At 33.9% G+C, this 24,401-nt stretch overlaps 1 protein-coding gene across 1 annotated transcript in view; it reads left to right on the top strand.

Moving 5' to 3' along the window:
- The window catches only part of LOC145256176 (protein MON2 homolog), a 1,437,553-nt gene that overhangs the window by 57,916 nt on the left and 1,355,236 nt on the right, over positions 1 to 24,401 (top strand). Inside the window, exons 2-3 of the mRNA XM_080114764.1 lie at positions 3,354 to 3,547; positions 6,074 to 6,140. Of these exons, the coding sequence (XP_079970890.1) occupies positions 3,422 to 3,547; positions 6,074 to 6,140 (193 nt within the window). The 5' untranslated portion in view covers positions 3,354 to 3,421. The remainder of the gene's footprint in view (positions 1 to 3,353; positions 3,548 to 6,073; positions 6,141 to 24,401) is intronic.

Below are 24,401 nucleotides of genomic sequence, written 5' to 3' on the forward strand. Positions count from 1 at the left end.
TATAATGCCCCATCCCCAGCTAGAACAAATTGGTATTGAAGGACAGACAAGAGTCATTGATTCGGTTATTGATAGATATGATCTCATCACGTTGACATACCAGTTCTTGCTAGATCACTGAAGTTAAGCAACATTGAGTCTGGTTAGTATCAGATGGGTGACCAATTTGGGATTACCTAGTGCTGTATGTAAAACATCCACACCTCCCTGCAAGAGCTGCAAAAACCTAACATCATCATCTCCCTTGACGGGGATATACACACGTCTGGAGACCGTTTATGAATTTCATACTCCCATGAAACTTCTTCCATTAGTGAAACCCGCCTCTGTTTGTGCTGTAGTTTCTTTCATTGCTAGAGAGCTTGAGTTGACCACAATCAACATGATGGCAACACAGCAGCGAAGATGGTTATCGTCAAAAACTTTGAGATGATGTAAATTGGTGGGTCTGGTGATTTGCAGTGTAGCATAAATAAATCAATTATTAACCAACTAATTGATCTGTTTTGTATTCTATTCATCCAATCATATCAAAGTAAATGTGTTTATCGATTTCTTTTTATTCCTCGATAACGATATTTCTATAACTTTTTTTTTTTTGTGATCCAGATCTAGATTTTCAATTAAAAACAAAGCTACACACCATGGCTAAGCATGAAAAATAAGTTAGTGGGAATAACATCTCTCCCTTTCGTACAACACGCTCAACATTAATTTTGTTAAAAATTGTTTATGAACGAATCAAAATGGATTATGACAGAATGTTTTTTTTTTTTTTTTTTTCTAGTGAATTTACTTCTAAATTTTATGATTCTTGGCTTTCTCTTTTACATTAAGGCTGGGATATGGTTCCTACTAGTATCTTCTACTTTTTTTGTTCTAGCTAGAGATGGGGCATAGTGCTGGATGCCAGACATTCACTTACCATCTCGTACGTTCCAACTGAGAAATATTAAACAAAAATTGGTAAACTTTGCTTGGAGATGTAAAAAAAAAAATAAAATAAATAAAAATAAAGACTTCGAATTTTTTTTTTTTTTTTTTCTTTTTTTTTTTTTTTAGGGGTATTCAGGTCTGTATTTCGTATTGTTTTTACTGGACCTGAATACCCTAAAAATCAACTTTATAAAAGTAAGTCTTTAGTTGGTATTCTAGCGCACATTCATTGCCCTCAGATTGTAAATGTTGAGTGACACAATTTGAAGAATGCATATTTAAAAGAAAAAAATTTGTCCTTTGTAAATGTCGGGTAACGAAATTTGAAGATAATCATAAATGTGTATATAAAGTAATAGGAGAAAGCAAAATTAAAAAAAAGCCAAACTTGCAAAATTTGGCCTAAAAAAAAAAATGTTGAGTGGTTCTAAAAGGGGTGATCGATTTACTAGAAAGTTATATTAGAAACTGAGCACTCTCTACAAATATTGAATTTAAAAAAAAAAAAAATTGATAATCTTGTAGACTAGTGTCCATTAGATAGTAATCTGCTGAAAAAAGACGAAATAAAAAAAAATACAGAGTGGGTACCGCTTTGATACGTGCGGCAACACTTTAATATAAGTTGAAATGCAAAAAAACTTATCCAGGTAAGCAGAAGGGTAACTTAGCTTGTCTTTGGTAACATTTATTTGTTGTCCAGTTTTTGTTTTATTGGCTACTCTCAAAAATGTCTGAAAAGTTTTCGTTTTTTATCCTGCTTTAAATACAATTTTTTTTTTTTTTTTTTTTCCACAAACTTTCCAGTTTGAAACGTTTTATTAGCAAAAACTTCTTATTTCATGTATACAAATATTTCATATAAATATTAGTGTTAACACTAAGGGATAATTTTGAGTTTCTGTCATTTTTGATATGCCAAAGTAAATATTCCTATTGATTGAAAGATTTTCGTAAAAAAAAAAATAGTTATTGTAGAATAAATATTCTGCAATAACTATTTTTTTTTTTTCCGAAAATCTTACATTTCCATAATGTGATGCTCCTAGGAATTAAGAAAGTATTGTTAAAACTGGGAAAGAAAAGGACAAGATAATCTAGTAAAAAGTTTGTTATTTACAAAACAACTGCTCTCATTTCATCCTTATTGCCAGTCCAACGGTTACAAATTGTTACATTATCGACATGTTGTTTTAAGTTGACAATTGGTTTATAACTTTTCATGGCAACCATCTGAAGTACCTGTAAATACTAAGTGATCAGGACTATAAAAAAGACACCTTGCATTGCTTTATAGCTGTCATAAAAGGAAGTATTAACTTTTATTAGTAACTAGCAGGGTTACTCGACATTGTCAGGGATCATTGATAACAAATAGAGGTAAAGTGTGTACCAGCTTTTCAATGCTGCCGACTGAGATTTTCAAGAGAAGAAATCCCCAGAAAAGCACCAGATTTTTTGAACTTTTTGTCAGTGTTACCATCTGAAACTTTTCAAAAATTGCTAATTTGAAACAAAAATCTCCAAAAAAGGAAAACACTGTTTTAACTTTCTGCCCTGCATAAAAATATTATGAACTATCATGACCTGTGTACTGGCATTGCCTGGTTGAAGTATTACAAATCCAGAACAGATTCAGTAAAGTAAAATTGTCACTTGAACACTGACGAAAAAAAAAGAAAAATGAAACCCAGAAAGAGACAAATTAATGTAAACAGCAGAACATTTTGACTTTGAATAAATGTTAATATTCAGAAACCTTTGCGTAACATGAATTTTTTTTTTCTTTTTTAGCGGATTATTAGATCAAAAACAAAAAAAAAAATGAAGTCAATGTTTTAAACATTTGTAGAGCGTGCTCACACTCTAGTAGATTGATCACTCATTTTAGAACCACTGAACGTTTAAGACAAATTAAAAAAAAAAAAAATTAGCTTTTTATAAGCAGTTTTTTTCCTTTAAATTTCGCTGGAAATTTGTCCTCTTCCGATTATTTATGGTTATCTTCACGTTTCGCCACCCAATATTTCCAACTTTTCCAAGGAAAACTCTTTGGTATACTTACGCATGTGCAGTGTCTAATACAGTAAATCGATCCTCCATATTGAAACCACTTGGAGAACACACACCTTTTACATAAAAGGTTTTTCATTTATCGATCTAAGAGCAATAATTAATGGTCAATATGCGCTAAAGTATTAGTAAAAGACTTAAGAAGTTGATTTTTAGGGGTATTTGGGTGTGTATTTTGTATTATTTTCACTGTTCACGATATTTGTTTTCGTACACATTAAATTTTATTTTTATTTATTGTTGTTTTTTTTTTTTTTTTTTTTTTTTTTTTTTTTTTGCAAAATATCTTTTTCATCACAATTGATTATCAAATTCTTCAATTTTTCTATTCTTTTTCCTTGCAGGTGTACAGATATATTTCCTTGTATTTATCCAAACTTGTATAAGGATTCCAAACTAAAGACGAAAGAAAATGTATCAACAGACGCATTCTCAGATGATTGCTCCTGTTGTGGCAAAAAAACTCCTGGATACATTACAGACTGATCTCCGACAGTTGTCTTCCGAAGCCAAAAGGAAATTTCCGAACGTAAAAGAGGTAAGTGATCCTGTATTAACGTTGATGAAAATGTTTGGTGTTTTCCGATCTTAGCATATGGGAGATATGTAATCGAAAGAAAAGAGGCTTAAGAAAAGAAGACTTGAGGATCAAAAAGATCTCCACAATGTCAACTAAAATAACAATTCATCAACTAAAAGAAAAGATGAAGAATAAAAAAAATAAATAAATGAAGCAACAAAAACAAGCTAATCATGATATTAGCTGAAGTTAAATAATTAAAAAAAAAAATACGTAGATGCTTGTTGTGTGAACTAAGATTGTATCTTAAAATGCAATTTAATAAAGTTTAAAATATTTTGCCATTTTTTTTTTTTTTTTTTTTTTTTTTTTTTTTCTTAGGTTAATCTCTGAAAATTATTTTCTGTTTATTGGTTCCTCGACAAAGGGACTGGACCTAGTAATTTACTCCTGTTTGTTCGCACTTTTGTCAATAACCACTCCTTCGATTTAAAAATTTTTTTGCACAAACAGTAGTTATGGTGAAAGTAAATTTTTGCCAGAATGGGCTAACTCAGGTTGCCTCCCATAGAGTGCATTATAAGGGTCAAATTGCCCCCAAATCGTTCCCTCCTGATGGAAAGACTCCGTATGCTCGGCTTGTTTTCTTAAGAAATGAAGAAATAGACACAATGTTTTATTTCTAAAGTGTCTTTTGATTTTAAATTTCTTTTTTAGCATTTAATTGTATTCCATTATTCTTGAATAGTTTTGTAACTGGCTAATCAAAGCGCCATAAGAATATAAACTGAAGGGAGTGATCCATATTTACTTGGAAATTATGATGGGTGAAAAAATGGAAGAATAATGATTTGACCTGAAAAATGTATCTAATGAAAAAAGTCCTGATAATTGATCTAATAGCAATATATTTTTGTGTGAGTGAAAGTTACTCCAACTGCTAAATGATTTTTTTATTTTTTTCATTTAAAAAAAACTTTTTAATTTTTTTTTTTTTTTTTTTTTTTTTTTGTGAGAGTAAGGTAGGTCATAATTAGGACTGTGACAACAGAATATTCTTTTCAATCTTTTGACTCTCTGGTATATATCCAACACAGTGGCCCTGTCGGTGGGGCATTAGAATACACCGACTGCCCCCCCCCCCCCTGCAGAGGATAAAAGTCCCTCAATGGGGGTCCTGGATATGACCTTAAACTATATCCAGTGGTGAGGCCCCAGCTTGTGGGATTTGAGGAGTGTGGAGCCACCCTTTAATTACCATTGCTCCCAGGTCCACTCTGACCCAGAGTGGTAGTACCTGTTAGGGTTCCAACTATGAGTTAAATAGAAACTGACTTGAAAACAACAAATATATTCTATAAAAAAATTTTTCTTCAAAATCTTTGGATTCGGCATTAAATAACCCAAAAAGGGTTGATATGCCGTAAAGCAAAAACAACCAACCGACACAGTTAGACACACTTAATAAACCAAGAACCACATCCGTCTATATAAAAATGTATAAGATATTAACAGATATATACTCAAGAGTCAAAACAATGAAAAGAATATGCTGTGGTCACAGCCCTAGTTATAATTAATATAGAAAATTCTGAAATTTTTAAATGCTGATAATTCCTGGAAACATACATCAGTTGTTAGCAGAGAGAATGACCATATTGAAATTAAATATAGTGCCTGTGTTTATAGTTCTAGGATGACTGAATTTACAGGAGAAAATCAATAACTAGCCTGGGTGCCTGGCGTTGCCCAGGTGTTTGGAGGTGTGTTGAGCAAAATAATAAAACAAAGAAAAAAAAAGTGGTAGTAGGCAGGCAGGCTTGACCCCCCTTACCATGGAGGAGGAAAAGAATGTGAAAAAGTGTTATCTTTGCTGTTGTGCTCATCACCAAACCGGAAGTGACGTAGCTTTAAATAAGCACGAGTGATGTAATGGGTTAGTTGTTAGAATATGAATTTTTTACATTGATGAGTTAACCATCCTATGATAACACCACTTTTGTCAGAGAGTTTTAATATCGCATGGCAAAACACAGAAAGGAATAAGAAACGGAAAAAGATTAAAAGGTCAAAATCTGGTGAAAGGAGATTAAAGAATTGTGAGGGCAGTAAAACATGCGATTTTAAACTTGAGTACGACAGAGCCATGGGGCATGTTCTTTTGCAAACAAGCATGGGAGAGCAATCGGACTTGCCATTTTGCATGCGAACACAACATATTGACAGAGCCTCAGATAGAAAAAAATGGATGCATGTTATTTTAAATGCATATGTAATATTGAAATTTTAAACTGGAAATGCTATTTAAAATTTATGTATCTAAAATGAAACCTGCTATGTCAAGCTTAAGCCTTTCATTGCATGCATCTGATTTTCGATGCATCCATTAAATCTGTTTGCTGATAAGATTTTAAGCTCGTAGCAGACTGATAGAAATATCATTTCAAGCTTATGACAGACCACAGAAATGATTGGATTGCTATAAATGATTAAATACTTGTAAATATTGTTATTTATTTGTTTATTTTACTTTCTCATTTTCAGCATTCAGAGAATGCTTTGCTCAAAGTCCGAACAATTGCGACACGTACTGAGGCAGATATTATTCCAGGTAAATATTGACAAAACTTTTTTCATTTACTTTTAGGAATGTAGAATATTGAATCTATAATAAATCCCAATTGCAATGACCAGAAATCTAAACTGAAATTTTTAGATCTTCAGTTTGAGGTTCTGCCAACTGAGCGATTTGGGAATTCTTATTGTTACAGAGTAAGCTGACCTACCCATTTCAGGAACAATGGACTTACCCAGAGACAATAAATTCAATGATTCAGTCTGACCATTTGTACTTTTTTTTTTTTTTTTTTTTTTTTTTTTTTTTTGCTACTAGCTTATTTACTCGTTTCTGGAGTCCGCTCTATGTAGCACAGATATAAAATTGAATGGTTCGAGGTGCTACATAGAGCAGACTCTAGAAACCATTTAAAGATTTTGGAGTCTGTCTCTATTGTGGTACGGAAACCTTCTTTGTGCCGGCAGAAAGAAACATCTAACGCATTGTTTCTCTTTGGGGAACTGTGTATCTTTTCTCGTTTTTATTTTATTTTATTTTTTTTCCCCCCCCCCTCGTTGTGCCGTTATTTTAATCGTTTTTTAAATGTTAATAAACTTTATTTTAGTGTCCCTGTAATTTTTGCCACATTCAATAGTTCCCCATCAGAACTCTTTACTTTCAACATAGTATTATTATTTTTACGCTATCGATTTTCTCCTGATGAGATGATAGCTGAAAGAGCTCTCAAGAGACTTCCACCTATTATATTTAAAACTTTATTTAAATTCTGTACCTCTAAACATTTATTTATTTATATATATATATATATATATATATATATATATATGTCTGATTAAACATGACTAAGTTCGTCTTTTTTCCAATTTTGTAGGTAATCTTTTCTATTTGCCGAGCGGTCTTGTTTCGGCTGGTAAGTTATATAGTATGGCAGCCAGTGGTTGTTCAATCATATTCTCTAGTACTTTCCATTGGTACTTTCAATCATCCTCAGGCGCGATTGTTGCTGTTCTTTATTGAGGATGGGTGTATTTATAGTTAATTCTATTTTATTTTATATTAGTTATAGAGGTAGGTGTTGGATGGGTAAGGGTGAATTATTTATTTTTAATTTTAAATTTTTTTATTTTTTGTTTTATATTTTATTTAATTATTTATTTGTTATTCATTGTTGAATACTGTTAGTATATTTGTCCCAATATTAACCGTGATTCAGTTAGCAGATAATAATGCCATCAAACGGCACCTAACCTCTCGCAAAAAAAACCTATAATCATTCTAAATAAAAGATATTCTAATAATACTAAAATCAGATACCTTAACACCTGCACATGACGACTTAAATTACTCTAAGCTATACTAATTAAAAAAAACAAACTACAGCCCCTTATTAACTGAATTGCGTTTAATATTGGGACAAATGTATTAACTGTATTCAACAATTAATAATAATTAAACAAAATATCAAAAAAAAATAATAATTCACCCCCTACCCACCTTACCTATATAACCAATATAAAATAAAATAGGATTAACTATAAATACACCAAAGCCTCGATAAAGAATGACAACCACTCCTGAGGATGATTGAAAGTACCGATGGAAAGCGCTAGAGAATATGGCTAAACAACCACTGGCCGTCATACTATATAACCTACTAGCAAAAACAAGAAAGATCATTTGGCAAATAGAAAAAGTTACCGACAAAATTGGAAAAAAGACAAACTCTGTCGCATTTAATTAGACATGCATAAATAGTGACTTGCTGTCAAAGTATGATGGCAGCAAATTCGTTTTCAAACATTGCTATTACTTGATATAGCACAAAAAAAAAAAAAAAAATACAGAAACATGAAAACATTCAGTGATGGGCCGCACAAAGGTGGCTTTTAAGCCCTTGCATTTTTTGGCACACATTATGCAGACATGTGCACCACTAGCAGCACGTTCTTGATGTTCACGTGCAAACTCAGTCGCATTTAATCAGACATGCATAAATAATGACTTGCTGCCAAAGTATACAAATATATATACACACGCATAGAAGTAGGGAGATCTGACGTTACCTGGGATTGAATGAGGATCAACAAATGTTCCACACTTCCAATACTTTTGTCATAAAAATCTATGAAATTGCATATTTTTCAATCAAATTGATTGCATGCTCTAGTCGGGGACTCGCTGCAGTGCACTAGAGAAAAGCTTAACATGCCTCCCAGCAATATCCTGATTCAATTGTGCTCTAAACAGAAACATTAATTTTGAATGCACCCGTTTTATCAAAGAATCTACTGTTGATTTTATACACTGTATGAGAATTATTCTCCCTTTTTTTTAATTTAAAAAAAATATATATTAGGTTGGTGCAAAAATGTTTTTTGGCGTTCAACTTGATGTCAAAAAAACATTATTTTTGCACCAACCTAATATTTATATTAATTTTTTTTTTTTTTTTTTTTTTTTTTTTGTGGGTATGTTTTTGCGTTGCTTTATTTAACGAGTTGTTAACTAGTTTTTGAATCAAATCATTTGGTTGTTTGTATAAGAGACTTATTAATTCTCACAATTTGAAACAATTGCGAACAGGGTTAAAATTTTCTGAACTTTAACAAGTGTGGGTTGCTCTTCAAAGAGCTAGATGAATAGCTTGTCTTGTTATACCTAGTTACATTGTATGCACCCCCCCCCCATCTCATTGGAACTCTTGGATGAACAGCTTTGTTTCGCATCTGTTATGTTGATTAGAGGAAGATCCCCCTTCTTCTGAATGCTATGTGATTCCACCAACTAAAGGTTAAATTCTAACCTCCCTTCTGTCAATCATTCTTCTATTCAGTTAACAGCTTTCATTATGTAACAATATAAAATGTAGAATTATAATATGATAGCACTTCTGTAGCTATTCATAATGTCTTGTCAATGCTCTACTGATGTATTGAGCACTCTATTCAGTGTAAACCAGGTAATGAACGTCCTATTATAAATGACAGCTTTGTTTTTCTTAACTCTTTCCAAAAGTCCACCTACCCTCCTCCTAGGCTTTGGCTTAAAATATCAATGACAGAGATTAATTGTGCAGATGCAACCAAAAATAATTTTCAAGCTACAGTAATCATAAACAATGCGTTCTTTATTTGCATTCTCTTTCCGTGAAAGAGACACACAGACAGACAAGATAAAGTTAAAATAAATAAAACAAAAACCAGTTACTGTTTATTTTTTATTTTTTCTAGTCAAACACAAAATAGAGGCATCAGAAGATTTTTAAAGAATATAAGAGTTTAAAGAAATTAAAATGGCTGTGCTTTGACTTTTGAATCGTAAGCAAAACCTACAAGCAGGATATTCAAATTGAAAGAATGTTTTTTGAAAATAAAAAATGCAAGATGTTTTTGTAACCTGATTCTTAATGCAAGTCGAATGTTAGCATATATGCTAACATTTGAAAGTCGGAATCTGAAGCAAAATATTCTAGGAATATAAATAATTATCCTACTTATGTTTTCAAACTTTTTACAGCATCAGATAACAGCAGAAAATAGGCACACATTTTTACATTTTTCCAATACCTATTTTGATAGCACCCCACAAAATTCGGACCCCCCCCTCCCCCATTAATTGTCCCGGCGTTAATATATTTTTGTACACCCACACAAACACACACCGATTCATTTCATGCGATGGGTAAAATAAATAAACTTAGCCATCATTAATCATTGTGGTACCCATTAACCTTTATTCTTGAGTGGCCTCCAGGCCTTGGTATGCTTTGACTATATGGTAAAAATTTAAAAATCATAAACATTTCTAAAAAAAAAAAAAAAAGAAAAACATTGCCAGGCTCATTTTTCAAATTGTAACCTTCGCTTCCCCATCATCGAAGCCTTACTCATTTAAGCATGTAAACCCACCATCAAACTCTATACGAAAGGAAAGAGAGTATATGAAAACGTTTTTAAAACTTTTTTGATCAATTCACCAGTTTTAATTTTGTAACCTCATGTGCGTGATGATGACTTATGTGGATTAAAAAAAGATAGTTGCAAATATGTTTGTATTCACACTAGGGAGAGAACTTGAATGCCTACTAGACACTGTCCTCGAGTGTCTACGGTCTCTCTGTACAGCCGTTTGTCAGAACAACCTGGCATGAGGATACTCTTTCCATAGAAGTAAACCTTGACCAAATATTCAAAATCACATAGTATTCGCTGCCCAAATAAGATCTCCTCACTATGGCTAACCCATATTAGCTTTTACGAGGAATGGTGCACCTTTTCCAAGTGATGTTACCTCAAGTAATAGCACAAAGCTGGATACTCTACCAAACTAGATAAATTCTTGTCCTGGAATTCAATAAGACCAAGAGACCAAAATAAAAGACATACTGCAACATATGAAAATGGTTAATTGGGGAGAGGAAAATTATGTTCTCAACTTCTTTACAAACTCGGTGTTTGAGAAATAAAGAACTTACATAGATATTCGAATGTTCCATTTATCTCGTATAGACTTCAAGTGTTAGCCCCAGGTTGTGGGCCCCTTGATTTCTGAGAACTTCGACTGAAGTAAACCCCCCCCCCCAAAAAAAACAAAAACAAAACAAAAAAAAAAAAAAACAAGAGTGGACAACATTGTTGGTTCACCAATTTAAAAAATTTTTATTTAAAAGAAAAGGAATTTCTACTTTTGTTTAATTAAATATGTAGCAAATAAAAATGCTGGCCAAATATACAAATTTTTGTGTGTGTAACAAGGCAAACGCAAATATTGAACCGTGTATGAAATAACGTCACGATAAGGAAAAGGAAAAAGACTATAAAAAGGAGGGCTCATGTTAGAAACGTGAGTAACGTCACAGCCGTAACAAGAGAATGAGGAAATAAATGTCGTTTCAAAAAAAAAAAAAAAAAAAAAAAAAATTGCGGTGTGTATGTGTGCAAAAATAAATAATAGCATCATATTAACATGCTATATTATGATTTTGTATGTATGTATATATTTTTATATGTATGTATATTTTTCAAGTTTTATATTTGGCTCTGATTTTAGTGTTATCTTAAATACTATTTTAGGAGTGGTTGATCCTTTTATTGCATTTTAGAAGAGGCGCCTAGCGTTGCCAAGGAATGAAAAATAATTTTTGTTTTTGGAGATGAAAGCAAAACTTCTATGTGTTATCCACTACTGTATAATAAAAAGTCATTTCATCACACGACTATTAATCACAGATTGTTAATCACCAAGACATTTAATCGTACGATTTTTTTTCTTAATCACATCAAGACTTTTAATCACTTGGGGATTTCTGAAAGCGTTCGAAAGGAATCCACATTATATTTGTCTTTTTTGGAATCCTTTAAGATGATTCATAATCTGTATATCCATTTTTGCAAACTATTGTTCTCGTCTTCGTAGTTGTTTATACAACAAACTATTCACAGAAGTTTGTTTACATTTTTTTTTAATGGAAAATAAATTAGAATAAATGTTATGTTTATTGATTAATTATTAAGATGTTAAAATGGCCAAGAACACATTACCTAAAAGTACTTCTTTTAAACTCCTCGGCCTAACGTTTACAGGCACATGAACTGGAATAGATACATTGAGAGCATTGCCAAGGTTGCTGCAAAAAAGGTAGGCTCTCTCTACCATGCTAGAAAATTACTTACGCCTGAAAGTATCCTGTACCTCTATAAGGTCACCATTCGCCCATGTATGGAGTACTGTTGTCACATTTGGGCTGGTGCATCTGCTGCTTGTCTCTCACTCCTGGACAGGGTTCAAAAGAGTCGCCAACCTGATAGGTCCTAAACTGTCATCTAGGCTTCAACGTCTATCCCATTGACGAAATGTTGTGTCCCTCTACCTGTTCTACAAAAACTTTATGGTGAATGCTCTGACAAACTCAAAGCACTTGTACCTCCTCGACATGACTCCCCCCGACAAATCCGACAAGCAACTAAGTCCCACCCCTTTACAGTAGAGATCCCTAGGTGTAAGAAAGCCTTTTACACCAATAGTTTCTTCCCCAGAACTGCAAGACTTTGGAACTCCCTTCCGGGATTCTGTGGTCCCAACTATACTGATATGCAGAAGTTCAAGTGTAATGTGAACAAACATCTGCTACTCATCTCCCTTCATAACGCCCCTGCAAATTATGTCCCCGATAGTAGCCTCCTACTTTAAAGTGGCACTGTGCCTTGTTTGGGATGAAAATTGATTTAAAAAAAAAAAAAAAAAAAAAAAAAAAAAAAGTTTTAAAAAGGAAAGTGGCTGACATCTACTTAAAGCAAACAGATCGCTTTTCCTCTAACCCTTGAATGATTGGTGGGGGGGCAGTTTTGCCCTATGGATTTTAATCTCTCGTAAAAATTAAAAATAACTCAATTATTGCAAGTACAGTACGTTAGTGTGGAGATTTAATGAAGTGTTTACTTAAGAGGACGGTTCATTAGGAATTTGTTAACGTTGGACTTAAAGACATCCAAGTTGTAATCAGGTGGGAAGCAGGCAGACGGAACAGTTCCACAGGCGTGCAGTTCTAAGAAAGAAGCTTTGTTCATGGAATCCACGTTTTGATTTAGGCACAGATAAAGAGTGGGGGAAATTTTTCACGGTGGAGTCAGCTAGACTGGTGTTTTTTGTGAAAGATTGGCGAGGAGGGACCAGCTTTGATATAAAGTGGGTGATCACTTTTCTGTATTTTTTTAATGTAAAATGATCACCCACTTTGCAACCAGTCATTCTCCAGATCATTCAAGTTGTTTTTGAAGGATTCCAGTTATTTTTTAAGCATTCAAGTCATTCTTAAGATCATTCAATTCATCCTTAAGTTCATTCAAGTCATTCTAAGCCATTTACTTTTTATTTATTTAAGTCATTTCAGCCTATTTTTCGGTTATTTTAGTTTATCTTTAACAATTTCATGTCAATCCTACATTCACGCATTCATTACATGAGAGCACGTGACTAATGGCTATCGGCCTCGTTTTATCTCCTTTTCACTTTCTCCTTGGTTGCTATAAAAACTGGTTGAACAAAGAATTGGTTGTAATCTCTTGTCTCCCTCCTTTTGATCAAGCACACGTCCATTATCTCATCTTGAACAGATTTCCATGCCAACAGAATGGAAGACTGTTCTGCATGAGCAGCAGACCCGCACGTCTTGTGCAGAGTAATTAGAGATGCACACACAAGGGCGAATGATGCATTGTTCAAATTGTCATTAGCACATCTGCAGATTTATCTTTTTAATATATATATATATATCATTGTTACGGTTATGAAAACAAATGAGGTTAAGATGGAAGTGGTCAGGAAATGTAAATTTAAATTATGATTCGAGGCATGGTTTGTCGATTTCGTTATTGCATCTAATAAAATGGATTTTCTGAAGATGGGTCCATTTGTTCTACGAAATGAAAAATACGATTGTTGAAATTTGATCGTGTATGATTGCTGAAAATTCTATTTCAAACGTGAGACAGATTAATGATAATACTATTTAATGACATAGTACTTTTGTTGATCCCCCCCCCCCACCCAGGACCTCGTTCGTCATATTCCTCAGAAAGAAATTTCAGCCGCATATGAACACTAGCGGCAAGGCAACGCCTATTAGCTGACACTATCCCGTAGTTTTCTTAAATTATTTTCTTTTTTTAGTTGAATGGCGAAATGCACAATTCTTAAATTAAAAGACTGCTACCCGTTCTTGTTATTATTATCATTACTACTCCATCTGTCAGGTTTCACGTTAATTGCGCAGTAAATTGCAAGCACGCGTGAACTGAAAATAATATATTCTTTATCAGTTATACTCTTGTTCCTCATTTTGCTACCATTTGCATATTTTTATTTTTCTAGTTTAGATACTACATATTTTATCGAGATAAATAACTAATTAAATATCAGATATAAGTAATTTATATATATATGTAAAAAAATTCATTATATTTAAACAACCTTTAAACATTATGGCAACCAGTTTCTACTGGAAGTATTTTGATGTCAATCCCCAAAATAATAATACAGCTGTCTGCAATTTATGTCATTCCACAATATCAAGGAATAGCAAATTACCAAAAATTTTTACAAATGTTAAACCATCTTAAAAAAAAAAACAAATTACCAAAAATTTTTACAAATGTTAAACCATCTTAAAAAAAAAACAAATTACCAAAAATTTTTACAAATGTTAAACCATCTTAAAAAAAAAACAAATTACCAAAAATTTTTACAAATGTTAAACCATCTTAAAAAAAAAACAAATTACCAAAAATTTTTACAAATGTTAAACCATCTTAAAAAAAAAACAAATTACCAAAAATTTTTACAAATGTTAAACCATCTTAAAAAAAAAACAAATTACCAAAAATTTTTACAAATGTTAAACCATCTTAAAAAAAAAACAAATTACCAAAGATTTTACAACTAATATGTTAAACCATCTTAGAAATGCTCATCCAGAAGAAGTAAAAGTTGCAAATAAGAAAAGGAAACAATGGTCAGGGGCAGACATTCCAGAAACAAGTGATAGTAACTATGAGCCGTCAGGAAAACACCAAACTATTATAGAATCAATATTGGTCAAAACGAAAATTTGGGATATTAATGACCACAGATCATAACAGATTCATTATCTGATAGAAATAATTGCTGTTGATATTCAACCATATTCTGTAACATCTGATATTAGATTTAAAAGGCTTATTGCAAAACCTGGTCCAAATTACAGTATTCCATCAAAACAGTACTCTATTGAAAAATAATTCCTAATATATTTGCAAAAGTAAAAACAAAAATTCCATCATCTCTTGAAATTAGAATTTCTTTGACTACAGACGTTTGGACAGCTGCTACAAATAATGTTCCTTTTCTAAGTTTGACTATCATGCTTCATACATACTTTGCAACTCTCAATAAATGATTCATTATTTTCCCAACAGGCTGTTCAGACAATCATTACAACTAACAGAAATATAGTTTCTCACTTTAATCACTCTCCACTAGCAAATTAACTGAAATACAGAATCAGCTTAATTAAAAAAAAAACAAATTCGTTCAAGATGTTATCACACGATGGAATTCAACATATATGACGAAAAGAAATTCAGAACAATGAAAAGCTCTTGTAATGTATGCTGTTAAGATTCCTACCTTAACAACTTACCCATGGAGACTTGTTCCAAAAATTGTCCAGTTCTGAGTCCATTTGAAGAAATCACCAAAGAAGCAAGTTATAGAACTTCAACCATATCGGTGATAATACATACAATTTTAGCTTTGAGGTTATTTCTTTGAAAAGCTGTTCAATATAATTCTGATATTTCTGACTTTAGTGGGATCCTTACCACTGTTGGACAATTTAATGAATCGATGGAAACAAGAGTTCATCCTATCTGATAACTGATACAAACGTGTGTATGTCTACTTTCATAGATTCAAATTCAAATTTCAAAAGAATGACATGGAAAACACTAAGAATTGGATTCTACATCTACTTTCTACTGATGATGAGGAAGCAGAATCAGCAGGATACACTTCTTCAGGCTTTGAGGGTCAAAAAGATCACAGTGAAAGTAAAACTGTATCTTTTTCAATCTATTCAAATTTATAGCCGGTAGAAGTTGAGTTAAACCTGCAGACTGCAACTACAAGAATCACAATCAGAGTAAATCCCTTATGCTTAAGTACACAAAAGAACTTTTTTTTTTTTTTTTTTACATAGGCGTTACCACTTATCAAGGCCGATAGGCCACTGAAGGATGAGGGTTAAAGAGTGTAGAGTAGTCAAAAGGACAATATAGTAATCGATAGTAATGGAAGTTCGATAAATTTGTTAACTTAAGTGGAACGGCTCATCAGAAACTTGTTCACGTTGGACTTGAAGATAACCATATTATAGACAGCTGGAAAACAGGCAAACGGAAGACAATTCCACAGGCGTGCAGTTCTAAGAAAGAAGCTTTGATCATGGAATCTATGTTTAGGTTTAGGCACAGATAAAGAGTGGGGAGAATTATTGATAGTGTTTTCAGCTAGTCGAGTGTTTCTTGTGAAAGTTTGGCGAGGGGGGGGGGAACCATAGATTGAAGCTCAGTCGAACACTTTCCATGAAAATAACGATAAAGCAGAGACAAACTCGCAACATCTCTTCTGTGAGATTGAGGTTGCAGCGAAGAGAAAGGCCACAAAGTCTATTTTGAACCCTATCAAGGCAGGACAAGTCTTTTCTAGCAGCTCCTGCCCATATGTGGCAACAGTATTCCATCCTTGGACGTATCTGGCTCTTGTATAGATAGAATTGCATCAGAACTTGATCATTATGTAACTTTCCCACTACTTGGAAGAGGTGATCCATTTTAGTGGTGGAAGTAGACACAGGAGACCTTATCATTGCTAAGTAAACTCGCTTCAAAATATTTAAGTGCACCACCTTCGTATGTGGAGAGTGAGAAGCTCGTGATGTGTATGAACCTTTGAGGAACAGGCTATGTCCTGAGAATGGAGAAACTAATGTTTATACATTATAGCTGAAAAGTATTCAACTTTAAATACTAAGGAGCAGAGGAGGCAGGCAGCAAGAATAGAAGAGGAAGTAGAGCAGCAGCAGCAGGTGCAGAATTTCAGCTTAGTTATTCATTTAAAGAGTTACAATTTGTACTTTGTAGTTGGTTTGTAATTTTTGTTTCTATTATCTAATGGTTTAATTATATCATTTAAGAAATGGAAATTGTATTTTGTAATTATATTTAAAAAAGGCAAAAAGCTATAATAGTGGGCAAACACTTAACATTAAGTTAAATTAGTAGTTACTATGTTAAAGCTATCTGATGAGTCATTTGGCAGTGATGAAATGATTTAAATTTAATAGGAAAGAGAAAAGTAATTAATCGGCAAATCAATAGATTATCGAGTAATCGGCAAAGTGGGTGATTAGGCCGTTTCCCTGCCAATTAATTGGTACACCACTATTTTAATTTTTTTTAGCACAGATAGGAATCAGAAACTCTGAACATGGACCCAAGTCGGGGTTGAAAATGCTCCTTTGAACAATTATCAGAAATGCTTCTTTTTTTTTTTTTTTTTACATGGGCGCAGGAGGAGGAAGGAAAGTCAAAACTTTGTCCAAATTACAGTATTCCATCAAAAAAGTACTCCATTGAAAAAATAATTCCCAATATATTTTCAAAAGTAAAAGCAGAAATTCAATCATCTCTGGAAATTAGCAAAAGGAAAGGTTGAAAATGCCATTTTGTACATGAATGCAACAGTCTTTTAAAATATCCTCGGATACTTCTAAATGTTTCCCTTCAATATGCATATTTAGTAGTGGAATATGAATTTTCAAGTTGAAGCTTAACAAGGGGGCATTTCATGTCTTTCGTAGATGTTTAGCTGTAATCGAAAATAAGTTTTTATACTTTCATTTTACCAAAGATAAGCGTTTTGCTATTGAGTGTAAAGAATTCACCCAATAAAATATTGGCATGGAGAATCAGTAGATTTCACAACTTAATTATCAGCTTATCAGATGAAATGGAAAGAATCAAATCGATCATTGGTCACAAATGAAAAAGTAGAAATACCAGAGTAGGTGCTCTTAAACAAAAGAGCTCTCCAGCAAAATGCAATTTAAACTCAACAAAGGTCCTGAGACAATTTTTTGTGGCAGGAACATAAACAGGAAGTGCAGTTTTTAGTTATAACGTTTTAATTCTTCTAAATTTTAGCATAATGCCCATGGGCTGAATTTTTTATTTATTTATTTATTTTTTTTTGATTTATTCATCATATTTACACTGAAGTACATATGTTGTACTTTTATTCAGGTAATTGAACACGCTGGTCCCTTTTTTTTTTTCTTTTTAAGGTAGCAAACTTTAAATTAACAACTGTTTTCTTTAATTGAAGATTTGGCAACTATCGGTTGTTTTGAGTTCAGTTTCGTTTGGCATGAAAAGACTGACACTCAAGCAGCATTTGCAAATTGCAGCTGATAAGCTCAATTTACTGAGAAACACTTGAAGAATGAATAATTTCACTAAATGGACCTGTTAGCTGGCCACCTCGTTTGTACGATTTAACCCCATTAGATTTTTTTTTTTTTTTCTTTGGCAATATATAGTCTCATTTCTATGATGATGGACCAGACATAATAGACTACTTGGAACACGTTTACTGTGTTATTGCTGAAATACAGCCTAATTTAATGCAAAGTTTAAAATTGGGCTTCTAGATTAAATCACGTGAGCTATATGCCTGAAATTGTATTCAAATTAAAAAGCAAAAAATTAACCTTTGGAATAAGCAACATATTTATATAATAAAAATATTTTTATGCGATTTATTTTAATTTAAAGTTCACCACCTCCTTAAAAAAACAACAAACAAAAATGCCATTTATGATATTCCATATGTTTCTAGATATATTCTGATGAGTGGTTGAAACATAAAAATAAAATTTAATGTTTCAAATACCTTGCATGCTTCATTGGAAGGAAAGATGTAGATCAAGTATTTTTGTGTCATTAGTTTCTGATATGCATATCGGTGTTCCTATAGAAAGAAAGGTTAGAGAATTTACACAAAAACTGAATGTTCATATGTAAAATTATCCAGGGAAGACAATGGAAATATCATTTTTCTCTGTGTAGCATATACTTTCAACCATATCTCCGTCCAGCTTTAATCTGCCTTTGTTTTTGATATATCCCTGTGGGGAATTTATAATTCGTATAAATTAATCAGATGCCATAAAGACTGAACACCTGGAATAAGTTATAACAAGTTCGCTGGAAAGATGGTGGGATCCTTCTACCGCTCCAGAAGATATCTCACTACTGATGCAATTCCCTATCTATATAAAAGCCAAGTACGTCCAAGGATGGAATACTGTTGCCATATCTGGGCAGGAGCTGCAAAAACCAGCCTATCCTGCCTTGACAGAGTACAAAATAGACTTTGTGGCTTAGTAGGGGATGCCCTTTTCTCTACCCTGCAACCTCTCTCCCACAGAAGAGACGTTGCGAGCCTATCCTTGTTTTATCGCTATTTCCATGGCAGGTGCTCGTCTGAACTCCAATCTCTGGTCCCCCCTCGCCAATCTTTCACGAAAAACACCCGTCCAGCCGAATCCACTGTGAAAAATTTCCCCCACTCTTTATCTGTGCCTAAATCAAAACGTGGATTCCATGAACAAAGCTTCTGTCTTAGAACTGCACGCCTGTGGAACTCTGTTCCGTCTGCCTGCTTCCCACCAGACTACAACTTGGATGTGTTCAAGTCCAATGTTAACAAATTCCTAATAAACCGCCCCCTTAAGTAAACACTTCATCAAATCTCCACACTAACCTAATGTACTTGCAATAACCCTTATCCCTGAGTGGCTTCCGGGCCTTGATAAGTGGTGATCACTGTAAAAAAAAAAAAAAAAAAAAAAAAAAAAAAGTTTTGTACAAAGGTACAATGTAACATAAGCGATTGACTCTCAAATGTATCTTGAATGCCGGAGTATCAAGATTAACTCTCTTCCATTGGTTACTGCTTGCTAGCATCTTTTATAGACTGGGTATTAGATTCTCTGGGGTATCAGGATCTTCCACTATATCAGATATTAAAAAGAATAATAAATGATGATATGGTATTTAATTATTTGAAATGTTTACTGAGATGTGTATTATTTTATTATTTTTTTTATTGCAGACTATTATCCTCATCTTTTTAGTTGTTTCATGACGCTTCGGCCAACTATTCCTCTGGCCTTCGTCAGGGGGTAACCATGACAGGATAGGAACTGCGTATCTCCTAACTGCATTCTCAGCAATTGCTGCCTTCCATAGTTTTTCGTCTCACCACATTTTGGCCAACTAAGCCTCTGGCCAACTTTGGGTAGGATTGAAACCGCGATCTTCAGACAATGCTTACCTGGGACTAAATTCAAAGTCTCTATCCAAAGGGGCCCATGGCGCAGTAGATAGACGTTGAATCTCTATGGTTCTAGGTGAGTATTGTGTGAAGATAGCAGTTTCAATCCTACCCAAAGCCGGCGAGAGAAATGGTTGGCCAAAACATGGTGAGACAACGACAACAACTATGGAAGGCAGTAATTGATGATGATGTAGTTAGATTTGGAGTTCCTATCCCGTTGCAGTTACCACCTGACTAAGGCCAGAGGAATAGTTGGCTGAAACATTGTGAAACGACTAAAAATGATGAGGATAATAGTCCGCAATAAATAAATGATAATGTAGTATAGGTTTGGAGTAGTACACAAGCATGCTAATTCATTTCTGGGCAATGCCTGGTCCACTTGCTCATATAGTACGGCTTCTTCACTTGATTTATAAAAAGGATTTCAGCATTTTACCATTTTCATTGGTATTAATTACATCGCTGCCATTGATAATGATGATAGTAATTACAGACATTATTATTGAATGTCGGTCATAGATTGACCAATATTCTAGCTTGTAGAATCCCTTCCGCATCTGTTGGATATATAAAACAATATCCTTCTGCTTTATTTTTTACTAGCGGGGGGGGGGTACCCGGTGATGCCTGGGTGTCTTGAAGTAAATCAAAACTCCGGGGGGGGGGGTTAAATAATAAAAAAAAAATGTTTTGGTGAGTATGAGGATGGAACCCATACCCTTAAGTTGGAAATTAATGTGTGAAAAAAAAACAACAAAAAAACGTGCGACGTTAGCCATTGGGCCACCCCAACATACAACGCAGACTTGAATTTATTTATTTAACTATAAAAACAGGCGTGCGCAATAAAAATTAACTCTGTTGCTTCCATTTGACCTAATTAAGAAGGTCAAATAGAAGTCACGCAGCGTTTGGGTTTGTTTACACAAATTTGACTGTTTTTTTTCCCTCAACAGATGTTGGGAGGGGAAAGCAGCTCCCCCCCAATTGTCCAGATTGAATAGTAACTGTCTGATATACAAGGTTAATCAAAGCTGATTGCTTCTGGACGTTTCCCGGCGCGATGCCGAGAAGGCCGTTAACTTTTAATTAGTTTCGCTTTTTATACAAAAAAAGTCGAATCAACATTTGATAAGCCAAAATAGCAATAATTTTGTAAAAGTCGATGTAAATAAATCTATACGCTACGCGCTTTCCTAAATCCTAGATATTATTATATAGCACCTATATAAATAGTTTTAAGCGATAGTAACGATCCCAGGAGCGCGTGCGAAAGAAGCCTTTGCGAGACATACACGAAATGGTCGCACACATTCACTAGGTGGACGGATATTAATTTTGTTAATGAAAGATTTTCTATTTACGGTTTTTGATGTGAATTGGAAAAGCCTTATGTTCTTATTTACTTGCCTTCCCGCAAGGGCAAACTTGGACATAAGGTTGGTTTTTAATGTAGGGAAATATGGAGCTTCCATAAAAGCATGTTATATGGGATCAAATAATTCTAATTTAGAAGGTGAGAATGGCATAGAGCTAAAGGGGATTGGTTGTTTGTTCAGTTAATCATAAATTATGAGTAATGAGAATAATTAAAACAATATTTTGTTTTTCAATAACTCAATCCAACTCTAAAGCATGTTTTAGCATGTATTTTGTGTTAATAAAGTATGTGGAAAACCTTACATTCTTTCATTTTTATATCATGTTGTAGTGATAGCAGGTGGGAGGCCAATTCGTATTTTGCTTTTAGTCGAAATTTATTTTTTCTTTATATAAGGAAGAATTGAAAGTATATAACTTGAAATGTAATTTTAAATTATTACAATTTTGTTTTGCATTTACTTGCATAAGGCATCTTTGTTTTTTAACAAATTTAATAATGGATTACATAGCTTTTTTTTTTTTTTTTTTTTTTTTTTTTTTTCAATGACTCAATCTCAAAACAGAAATATATTTTAGCAAGTATTTTAATAAAATATATGGAAAAAGCCTTTCGAAAACATGTTGATTAACTCCTATTTAGTATAAGTTTCCTTTTTTTCTTTCTTTTTTTTTTTCACAAAATGTTTACCTGATTCGATTATTTTTACGCCCCCCCCCCCAAAAAAAAAACATTGTTTGCTTTTAAGAGCTGAAAATATCACCTAAATTTACTATAATTGCAAATTATCGCAAATGAATACTTAAATTCTTTAATTTTCATATTATTCATGTAGTTGTTAGCAGGGGGAGGCAATTCGTGTTTTACTTTAATTGGAATTTTTATTTTATATATCTACTAGCGAGGTTGCCCGGGTGTTTGGAGAAAAAAAAATGTTAGTAGGCAAGTAGGCTTGAACCCGTAATGCGAAGGCAGAACAAAAATGAAAGAAAACCTGACATCTTACCGCTACGCTATGATGCGACAAGTAGTGAAAAACGTTCAAATTTAGCAATGTCAATCAAGATTGACTTGCAGAAATAGATAGTTAAGTGAATGAGTTCACGCAGGTACAGAAATTAACGTCTGGCTTATGTTAAGAATCACGCACTTTACTCTGGCTGTAGGCCAGTTTCTGCCGTATCTGTTTCTCCACAATGTTGGAAAACCAGCTCCTCACTAAAAGGGAGAGCTCTGGCAGCTTTCAAATGATTAGCAATTTTCTGATATGAAGGGTTTTCCCCCACATTGATCAAAGCTAATTGCCTTTCTGGGGGGGGGGGTAGATCAAAACATGGCCAGGTGCTTGGAGGTGTAAAAAAAAAAAAAAAAATTTAGTAGGAAGGTAGGCTTGAACCCTGAAGCCTTGACGCGAAAGTGGAAACGAAAGAGGAAAAAAGCCAGACACCTAACCATCTCGGCCACGAGGGGAGAGGAATTGATAAGCATGTTAACTTAATGTTTATAAAGTGAAATTGACAGGTGCAAGGAAGTTAAGTCGCATAATGTTTGACCTTGAAACATGACGTAAGCAATGGCTGTTCAGCAGTTAAGATTTTGTGTGGGACAGTTTTTACCGAACTTTAAGGAAGGAAAAGCAGCTCCCCCGTTTATTAGGGGAGTGTCTTGAAATGGAAGCAACTGTCTGATATGACGGTGAAAAGCCGACATTGACCCAACGTTTACATCGCTTTCTGGAGACCACCAGCCGTGGGCTGGGGAGGTAGCTATTCGAATCGAGTTTCGCTTTTTAATACCGAAAACGAAAGCAACACACGGCGAATCTGAAATATTTAGCTTTTCAAAGTAAGGCAAATTAAATAGACAGGCGACCCCTGTTGTTAACTTGTAGATATTATGATTTAGACGTGATATAAAAAGTTTTAAGAATGAGCGAGCCGAGCGAGCAGCCTCTGGAAAAAGTCTTTTGTGGACATACATAAAGTGTACATACATACATACACACACACATTTTGCCTTTTATATATATAGATAATATAAATCTCACCTGTTTGTTTAAATGTATGTATGTATGTCTGCCTAAAACTTTCTACAGAGGCGACGGATTTCCACAAGATCAGTATTGTTTTGAAGCTAGACCCTTCGGATGACAAATATCGAAAAATTGGCTTAAAACATTAATTCCTTCACCCTCAACAGGGCACTTTCTACAGGGAGGGGGTCGCTTTTTTTCACCGATATTTTTGGAAGTCCTCTGCTTTTTATTTTATTTTTATTTTTTATTTTTATTTTATTTTTTTTTATTGACTAGCCTTAATTTAAACCCATGTCACTTCGGTTTGGCCATTGATGCAATAGCAAAGACGTCACTTTTTTTTGGTTTTTTTTCCACATTCTTTTCCTCCCACACAGTATGTGTTCAAGCCTGCCTGCCTGTCTGTTTTGCTCAACACGCACCTCCAAACATCTGGGCAATGCCGGGCATCCAGGCTAGTGTGTGTGTCCCTCCTATTTGGGTAGAGCACTGTTGTAAATATATCTCACTTGCTACTTAATTGGCTGAAAAATGTGGAGCTCACGGTTTGAGCACTGTACAAGTAGCGGACGGATGTTTGTTTAGACATTCGGACGAGTTATTTGCGGGCGTCACTTCCGTGGTCGAGGTAGAGCTGTCGAAAAGCAAAAATGTGTGTGTGCGCGCGCACGCGTTTTCGTGTATGTCCATGAAAGGCTTTTTTCGGAGAAGCGATCGGTCGCCTCACAACTTAAAACTTTTTATATCGCGCCTAAATGATAATATCTTAGTTAACAACCGGCGTCGCCAGTCTATTTAATTTGCCCAAATTTGAAAAGATAAATATTCAACAATTTTCGATCGCCGCATGTGCATTAACCTTTTTCATATAAAAAGAACTGAACAAACTCGCGGTAAATAAAACGCTGTCCCGCACTCAAAGTTGACGTCAGTAACTTGT

Source organism: Euprymna scolopes, chromosome 32 (assembly GCF_053919585.1).
Source record: "Euprymna scolopes isolate OS-2025 chromosome 32, ASM5391958v1, whole genome shotgun sequence".
In the NCBI taxonomy this organism is placed as follows: Eukaryota; Metazoa; Mollusca; class Cephalopoda; order Sepiida; family Sepiolidae; genus Euprymna; species Euprymna scolopes.